Source organism: Antennarius striatus, chromosome 2, assembly GCF_040054535.1.
Source record: "Antennarius striatus isolate MH-2024 chromosome 2, ASM4005453v1, whole genome shotgun sequence".
NCBI classification, from domain to species: domain Eukaryota; kingdom Metazoa; phylum Chordata; class Actinopteri; order Lophiiformes; family Antennariidae; genus Antennarius; species Antennarius striatus.
Genome location: NC_090777.1, coordinates 29,479,611 through 29,489,090, shown reverse-complemented (window position 1 = coordinate 29,489,090; position 9,480 = coordinate 29,479,611). Strand labels below are relative to the sequence as shown.

The following is a 9,480-nucleotide window of genomic DNA, read 5'->3' as shown; positions in this document are numbered from 1 at the left end:
CAGTAAATGGAGGCTGGTGTCTTAATAAAGGCTATGCTGTACAAACCTTATATGGTGATTTATTTCTAATGTCATCGCAAGGAGAGGTAACTGTATTCTGTTTGCTGTATTTTTGGATTCAAACACATAAGATGTAGATAAGACTTGGAAGTAGATAAAGAGACTCGGCAAGTAGATAAGGAGACGTGGTGGTGCAATGAGGAGGTACAGGAGTGTATACAGAGAAAGAGGTTAGCTAAGAAGAAGTAGGACACTGAGAGGACTGAGGAGAGTAGACAGGAGTACAGGGAGATGCAGCGTAAGGTGAAGGTAGAGGTAGCAAAAGCCAAACAAGAAGCTTATGATGACTTGTATGCTAGGTTGGACAGTAAGGAGGGAGAGACTGATCTATACCGGTTGGCAAGACAGAGAGACAGAGATGGGAAGGACGTGCAGCAGGTTAGGGTGATTAAGGATAGGGATGGAAGTCTGTTGACAGGTGCCAGTAGTGTGATGGGAAGATGGAAAGAGTACTTTGAAGAGTTGATGAACGTGGAAAATGAGAGGGAACAAAGACTAGAAGAGGTGACTGTTGTGGACCAGGATGTAGCAAAGATTAGTCAGGATGAAGTGAGGAGGGCACTGAAGAGGATGAAGAGTGGAAAGGTAGTCGGTCCTGATGATATACCTGTAAAGGTATGGAAGTGTCTAGGAGAGGTGGCAGTAGAGTTTCTGACTGGGTTGTTCAACAGGATCTTAGATAGTGAGAAGATGCCTGAGGAATGGAGGAGAAGTGTGCTGGTGCCCATTTTTAAGAACAAGGGAGATGTGCAGAGTTGTGGCAACTAAAGAGGAATAAAGCTGATGAGCCATACAATGAAGTTATGGGAAAGAGGAGTGGAAACTAGACTAAGGGCAGAAGTGAACATTTGTGAGCAGCAGTATGGTTTCATGCCATAAAAGAGTACTACAGATGCAGTATTTGCTTTGAGGATGTTGATAGAGAAGTCCAGAGAAGGCCAGAGGGAGCTGCATTGTGTTTTTGTAGATCTGGAGAAAGCTGATGACAGGGTGTCCAGAGAGGAACTGTGGTATTGTATGAGGAAGTCTGGAGTGGCAGAGAAGTATGTTAGAGCAGTGCAGGACATGTATGAGGACTGTAAGACAGTGGTGAGGTGTGTGTAGGTGTGACAGAGGAGTTCAAGGTGGAGGTGGGACTGCATCAGGGATCAGCTCTGAGCCCCTTCTTGTTGCTATGGTGATGGACATGCTGACAGACGAGGTCAGACAGGAATCTCCATGGACTATGATGTTTGCAGATGACATTGTGATCTGCAGTGAGAGCAGGGAACAGGTGGAGGAGAAGCTAGAGAGGTGGAGGTTTGTCCTGGAAAGGAGAGGAATGAAGGTTAGCCGCAGTAAGACAGAGTACATGTGTGTGAATGAGAGGGACCCAAGTGGAAGAGTGAGGTTACAGGGAGAAGAGATCAAGAAGGTGGAGGATTTGAAGTCCTTAGGCTCAACAGTCCAGAGCAATGGAGAGTGTGGAAAAGAGGTGAAGAAGCGTGTCCAGGCAGGATGGAACGGGTGGAGGAAAGTGTCAGGTGTGATGTGTGATAGAAGAGTTTCAGCTAAAATGAAAGGAAAGGTGTACAAAACTGTGGTGAGACCAGCGATGTTGTTTGGTCTAGAGACAGTGTCACTGAGGAAAAGACAGGAGACAGAGCTGGAGGTAGCAGAGATGAAGATGCTGAGGTTCTCTCTGGGAGTGACCAGGATGGATAGGATCAGGAATGAGTACATCAGAGGGACAGCACATGTTAGAGGTTCTGGAGATAAAGTCAGAGAGGCCAGACTGAGATGGTTTGGACATGTCCAGAGGAGAGATAGTGAATATATTGGTAGAAGGATGCTGAGTTCTGAACTGCCAGGCAGGAGGCCTAGAGGAAGACCAAAGAGGAGGTTTATGGATGTAGTGAAAGAGGACATGAAGGTAGTTGGTGTGAGAGAAGAGGATGCAGAAGACAGGGTTAGATGGAGGAAATTGATTCACTGTGGCGACCCCTGAAGGGAAAAGCCGAAAGGAAAAGAAGAACCACATGTTACGGCAAACAAAATAATTTTTCACTGAAGTTGCTTTGAATATAGATAGTTCCCTATTATGTATTTTAAGACATTTTAAGCACAAAATTCCGATAACATTAGCAGGGGCAGCTGGTCGGTAGACGGCACCAGGTTGCTGTTCCTTTGAGTAACAGCAACATACGAAACAGATGGTGAGAGAGGAGCTCAGTGTCATGGGAGGTTCCCCAAGCAGACTAGGGAGATGATTCCACCTTAACAGAGCTCTTGATAACTGAAAGCTTTGCCCCCGTCTCTGTCGGTGTGTCTTCATGCTGGAGGACACAGCAATTGGTGATACGGGACCGTTCCATCTACACAGATGTTTGCCCACTGTACATTAATATACAATATCATTTGTTTTTTGCATGGACTAGTGATGGTTTTGGTGTTGAAAGGCATCTTGCAGAAGTCCTTTACAAATGGATCGTATAGATGGGTGAGCAGGGTGGTCCTGATAAGCCATAGATGTAGGTCTGTGAGTGAACGTATGTTAGGGCAGCTGATTTGTCTTGTTAAATCAACAATGTCATTGGAGGACAAATCTCCAAAAATACAGAATAACTAACTGGTCAGTAGTTACAGGATAACTCATGCGGGTAATGTGTTTCCAAGAAACTGAATGTGAAATAGACAAACTCTGCTCCTATCTTGGTTTGTCTCCGTCATTGTAGAAAAGAAACAAATTAGAAGTGAACTGTAGTTGGATAGCATGAGAAAGAACAACATGGTCAACTACTCTTCGTTCCCAAATATGGAGTTCAAAATTTCTAAATTTGTGATTTAACGTAAACTGACAAATTACTGCACATGTTTCACAGAATGATGAAGACTACGAAAAAAGATGAAAGAAGCCACACTGTGTACGAAACAGAGATCAGTATGATGAATCAAGATTCATCCAAAAGGTTTAAATCATATTTACTTTGTATTTAGAACTGGGGAGTCCCTAAACCTAACCCAACTGGGCCCTTGATATTTGTGTGGCTGTTCAATACTCGGTAAGGCAAGAAGCATGCTACATCTTCTGAAAGAGTCATGATATCCACGGTTGTGAGTACTCCTGTAGTTCTCCGAAGAACTAGAACACATTCAGACTGCAGGCTTCTTTCCAGCTGAGAATCGGTGGAACATGGGGTATACCCTGGACGCACCGCCAGCTTATCACAGGGCCACATGAAAGACAAACAACCAAACACAGTCACATTCATGGCTATGGGAAATTTAGAGTCACCAGGTCAACTACATTGCGTGTTTCTGGTCATGGAAGAGAACATACAAACTCCACACAGGATCATCCACGGTGATTGTGAACCAAGGAATGACATTCTTGCTGTGAATCAAAACCAATTAACGACTGACCTGAAAAATTTCCAAAGACAGAAGGAGGAGCTGGACTTTAACATCTTTTCCTGAGTTGAGTTAAAATAGTGACCCATTGATTGTAGAGTAATCAGATTGTCTTGGGTGTCCCAGCGTGAGAAGAGATAAGAAATACTTCTGATGTCTTGATATTTGATTTGGCCAAGGTGTGTCTCTTTGTTAAGATTTACTAAATCATGCAGTGTGCTTTAGTGTGGAGTGGAGTTTATTACTTGATAAATCTGAAATGTTAATTTAATGAACATTTCAATACCTTTTAGACCAGCAAGAGTTAGAATTTGTGCTTCAGTAATCTAGAGAAATCTAACTTCTTCTGTAAATGGTGAGTATTTACGATAACACTGTTAGCTTTAATCATACAGTGATTATGCATTTAATGTTTTGTGATGTGATTGTTTTCTTCAACAGATGGATTTTCCTCCTCGACCAGAACTCTTTGAATTTCATGGCGTCTCAATGACCCATTATTACACTGACAGCTGGGAGAGAGTTCAAAACTTTAAGGCCAGACCAGATGACATTCTGATTGCAACGTATCCCAAAGCAGGTCAGTCCATGTGATCAGTCAGTGTGAAGGCTTTACAGTGGGTGGAGGACATGGATGTGTGGATTCAGTACATAGATGTGTTCTCCTTTCTCTGTCTTTTAGGAACAACATGGGTCTCCTACATTCTTGACCTGCTGTACTTTGGTCAGACATCCCCAGAGAGACTGACATCCATCCCAATCTATGACAGAGTGCCTTTCTTGGATATCAGTCCCCCATTTATGGATTCAGGTTCCATCAATGAAAATATATGAACCTTATTTTCACAAACCTTACTATACTGCTCCCCGACATGGACTCCATGCCAGGTTGTTCTTTGTCATTTATGCAAGACTTTCCAGTCTTGCATAAATGACAGAGAGCAGATCCGGAGAGCACTTGCTTGAATCTGGTTACCACACACACATTTCAATGTGTTCTTTAATTAGCTTAATCTGGGACGTTAGTTGCCACACAGCACACAATTGCTTGGGTTCTTACAGTGATATATATTAAAACAAAGTGATATGACAATGGACATGGGCATAAAACATGGCATTAAACAAAAACTAAATATTCAACAAAAACCCAATCTGGAGTTAGTACACATATTTATATTTCACATTAGTCTTTGACTTTCTTTACATTCGAGTGTTCTCAGGAACACTGTGTATTTACTACATATTAGCAGACCAAAGAATATTTAAACCTGCAAAGCCCAAACCATTAAATAATTGATATAAAATTCCAATTCTTTGAAACTTTGAAACTAACAGGTTCTAGAATGTGCGAGGGATTACTGTACTTGATTGTATACACTGGGGGGGTTTTTTTGGGAGGAAACTGTCACGCTGCTCTTGTTGCTGACTCAAACATTCATATATCACACATGATATATTTGGCTTTATATCAAGGACTTCAGACTATAAGGGTTTGCTTTCTCCATTGTTTCCTTTTCATAAAGGAGTTGAACAGGCAGAGAATCTTTCCACCTCCCCAAGAATCATTAAAACTCATTTTCCAGTCCAGTTCATACCAAAGTCCTTTTGGGAACAAAATTGTAAGGTTAGTAGTTTGTGTGTTATTGACATATTCACAAAATGTGAAGTCCATTCTGTATATAGAAATTTTTAAAAGTCCATTCAACAACACTGAAGATTCCAATTGTAGACTGAAAAGCACTTTTAATTTGTTCTTTCTTCTATAGATTGTCTATGTAGCCCGTAATGCCAAAGACAATGTGTTGTCTTATTTTCACTTTGATCGCATGGCCTTAATCGAGCCTGAGCCTGGAGACTGGAACAGCTACCTCAAGAGATTCATGGAGGGAAAGGGTAAATATACATCTCAAATAATACAGACTGAACTGCTTGGCATCTCTGCCTGTTGCACCCCCTCCTGTGTACTTTGAAGTCAGCTGCAAGGTCATCAGCTGTCCCACCACTCAATAATGTTTCGCCTGCAAGCCAGGACTCCTGTGGCTGGGGGGGTGGGAGAGTGGGAGGTTGTGGGGGCAGGTGGCAGTGGCTTCGTGGGGATGTCTCCCCAAGCCAACCCCTGCAACTGACTTCCTGGGGGTGTTTTTCCCCCCACTGATGTCCCTCTTCCATAAGTATATCAAGAAGAGTGCTTTCTTAGCCTCCTTCACCAGTTCCTTGATGGTCTTTCTCAGGGTGGATCCAAACAATCCTGTACCTGATTGTGCTGCCATCAGAAGTGTCCTTGTGATAGCGTGATGTTGCACACTGACAGGAAGTGTTGAAGACCTGCGTTGTTCTTGCTGCATGGGAAGCACTTGCTCTCACTTCTAAACCATTGGTTGAGGTTTCGAGGGCATGGAAGGTTGTCACATGCTTCCTTCACAAGAAAGCTGAGCCGAGATTGTGGAGTTCACCAGATGTGGGCATGTTCGAAGCGCTTCAACAGACAGAAACCCAATAGAACCCTCCTGAGCAAGCATAAGCAATGGTGGCTGGGAAAAACTCCCTCATTGAGGAAGAAACTCCGGGCAGGACCCAGACCCAGGGCGGTCACCCATCTTGACCGGTAGGGTGGGAAAGGAAATAAAATGGGGATAGAGACAGAGCAAGGAAAAACGAGAGACAGAGACAGAAAGAGTGGCAGACAGGCCAGATTGAATTTCCAGTCCAGATTGTGCTGTAGTTGCTGAAGTGGGGGCGGGATTTCCAGGCCTTTGGATTTCCTGTCTTCCATACTTGTTCCCCACCTGTCGAGCAAAAGCACAAGGACAGCGCATCAGTATCTTGCAAGATTAAAGTCTAATTTAATATTAGTAGCAAAAGAAATCTGTGTTGTTCCTAATTGTAAGCTTTTAGTCTCCTCTTAAATAAGCTAAGGGTGTCTGCCTCCTGGACCGAGGCTGGGAGATTGTTCCAGAGTAAAGGAGCCAAATAGCTATGGATGTGCTCTCTCCTCCCACTTCGAGTCAGTCAGCTGCATTCTGAGCTAAATGTAGAGTCCAAAGGGAGGAGCTTGAACAGCTCGATAATAAGGAATTGCAGTGATCCAATCTGGAAGTAACAAAGGCATGAATGATTTTTTCTGTGTCTGTAAAGGATAAGAAATTTCTAACTTTAGCAATGTTTCGTAAATGAAAGAAGGCTGTGTCCAAGAAACAGACTTAATATGAGAGTCAAAGCACAGATATTGATCAAAAATCACTCCCAAGTTCCTGAAGGGGAGTGGCCTTGATGAGGTAGTGGTCCTGTACCATGTATTACCTCTTGCACCACCATGTTCTTCTTCTGCTCCCTTGTGGCTTCGGAACAGAACTGAACTGGCTGCCCCCAGCCTAGCCATTAATAGCGGTCTTGAATTCTTCCCAAGACCTCTGTGTGTTGCAGCCTGACTCATCTTGGTCCACTTCATCCTGGGCCCTCCACTTCTGCCCAGTATGGACGGTCACCGCTGTGCTCTTCACAGCTTCGTTTCTGGACTCCTCCAGTTTGAGTACAAGGCGAGTCTTCTCCTTTCTCCTACCAATGCCCTAAATTGATGGACTTCAGACGAAGCTGCAGTCTCTTGATGAAAATTTCAAGCCTCTGGCCATTTGCCTCACTCTGATGACTGAGATTTTGAATGCTTGATCCAGGTGCTGAGGCTTATCTGACCTTTTTTTAATACATTCTCATTCAGCCTGGGTGAGGAGGTGTTGAAAAGGGTCTTCGGGGAGTCTGGAAGTGGGACATGGCCTGGTGAGCCAAGTGGTAAATCTTGCATCTGAGTACTGGCACTTGAAGGGTTGTTCCAGATACTCTTTCGAGATGGCCGGCTTGAAACTTCACTTTTCATCCAGCAGCTGACAGGCAAACTGGAAAGGATCTTTGAAGTGGTCTTTTATTTCCTTGACCTTCTGCTTACGGAGCCTCCTGAGTCTCTCTGCCTGACGCAGCTTGGCAAGACTCTGCTTGAGGTCGCCCCATAAAACCTTGGGACCTTTTTTTTCCTTTGGGACTGCCTTCTTCCACCTCTTTTGCAGTGAGCGCCTGTTGAATACTAGCTCATCGATAAATTTCTCCCTTCTTCCTTTCTGCCTCTGGGCTGTGACTCCAAGCCTCTCTCTGCACTCCTCATAGATGATGTTGCTCGGCAAGGTCAGTTTACCAAGCCTGCACCATTCCTTTTGGTTTTTCATTTTTGTCCACATGATTGTTCTGCGTCTTTTTGGACATTTACTTTGGCTTTCTGGCTGGACAACTCTATGGGTACAGCAGGGGCATCACTCACTGGAACTATTGCATTTAGACTTTCGGAGAACCTTCCCATCATCGTTGTTCATTCCGTTTGTCATCGTTTGATCTTCCAAAGTAGGCCCATCTTCCATCCCGCCTCTCGAAAGCAGTTTGACGGTGCTTTCCCATGAGAAGCTAGGGGGAAGGTGAATGATCGCCCACTTCTGGTATGGTATCTCCCGCCTCCACCGATCTTTTCTGATTGAAATGTAATCATAACAGAACAAAAGTTTCCCGAAATGTATTAATGGAAAGGGTTAATATCAGCCTTTAAGTTCACACACACTGATGAACAGTCTTATTGGGTTTAACTGTGTTTCTTCAGTGGCGTTTGGATCCTGGTACGACCACGTGAACGGCTGGTGGAAGAAAAAACAGACTTATTCAAACCTCCATTACATGTTCTATGAAGATATGACTGAGGTACACACCAACAGGTTATGTCATGATGTTTTATTAGTTGTGCTTGTGGGCTTGTTGTACTTGGGCTACAATTCTAGATCAGTCTAATTCGGAGTAATGAAATAATTACATTTTTTTAATGGTATTTTCAGGATTGTGCAAAAGAATTAGACAAACTCTGCTCCTTTCTCGGTTTGTCTCCATCACTTGAGGAGAAGAAACAAATTACAGGGGAAGTGCAGTTTGACAATATGAAAAACAACGATATGGTCAACTATTCTACAAATGGACGGATGAATTTCAAAACTTCACCTTTCATGAGAAAAGGTAATGTGGAAAATTACTACTAATCACAGAAAACACACTCTCCACCTTCAACTAAAACAACAGACTCGTTTCTGTTTTTCTTCCACAGGGAAGGTTGGTGACTGGAAGAACCACTTCACTGTGGCCCAGAATGAAGAGTTTGATGAAGACTACAAGAGAAAGATGAAGGATCCCACTCTTCATTTCCGCACTGAAATCTAAACAATGATGGGAAAGTTGCTTATAAATAACTAACAAATCATGATTTCAAATTATAGTTTCCAGTCTGGTATTTGAGGACGAGGACAAACTTGAGACAACAGTACAATAATCCTTAGTTTATTCACACTTCAAGATGCATGGCTTGTCTACATCACAATTTTTTAGTAGGTAGTCACGTGATACTGTGATCGCATACTGTTGGCTGACAGCATCCGTGTGCGCGCTGCGTTCTGAACGGAACGCAGATCTTGTGTCTTAGAAAATTATGCACAACACCTATTCTGTTCAAAAGTTTAAGGCCAGACCATTTGATTTACTGATTACAACATGAAGCAGCTCAGACAATGTGACTACTTTATTAAAATATGGATTTGCACAATAAGGAAATGTTGGGATCATTTTGTCTTCTGTTCTGTCTTTTATGAACAACATGGGTCTCCTCCATTCTTGATCTGTTCTAATTCAATAGGAGAGACCACATATGTGTATATAGGATAAGGTTAAATAAAGGTTTAAATTTATTATATTTTCATAAACATGCATCAGAAACACATTTATGTCTGTCACATAAATCATTCTATGAATTCAACTTGGGAACTTAGTTACCACAAATGACTGAGTTGCTTGAGTTTTGTCAGTGATGTGTTATCATGAAAATATGAAAAAATATAGTTTTAAATGTGGTTTAAAAAAAACAAACTACATTAAAATCAAAAGCCAATCTGGAGTTATTACAGATATTTATATTTCATATAACTCTTTAAACGCATATTACCCATCGGGTAAGAT

The 9,480-nt window shown here is 42.6% G+C and overlaps 1 protein-coding gene across 2 annotated transcripts; it reads left to right on the top strand.

Annotated features, from left to right (window-relative positions):
• Positions 1-3,547: 3,547 nt before the first annotated feature.
• LOC137609437 (cytosolic sulfotransferase 1-like) lies at positions 3,548-9,423 on the top strand. Of its 2 annotated transcripts, XM_068336452.1 has the most exons (9): positions 3,548-3,629; positions 3,744-3,805; positions 3,892-4,030; positions 4,133-4,261; positions 4,974-5,074; positions 5,217-5,343; positions 8,087-8,184; positions 8,316-8,490; positions 8,579-9,423. In XM_068336452.1, the coding sequence occupies exons 2-9, from the start codon at positions 3,803-3,805 to the stop codon at positions 8,689-8,691; spliced, it is 885 nt and encodes a 294-aa protein (XP_068192553.1). In that variant the 5' UTR covers positions 3,548-3,629; positions 3,744-3,802; the 3' UTR covers positions 8,692-9,423. The 2 variants fall into 2 exon arrangements, with proteins under 2 accessions (XP_068192553.1, XP_068192563.1); XM_068336462.1 differs by having other exon boundaries at positions 3,569-3,805.
• Positions 9,424-9,480: the final 57 nt, after the last annotated feature.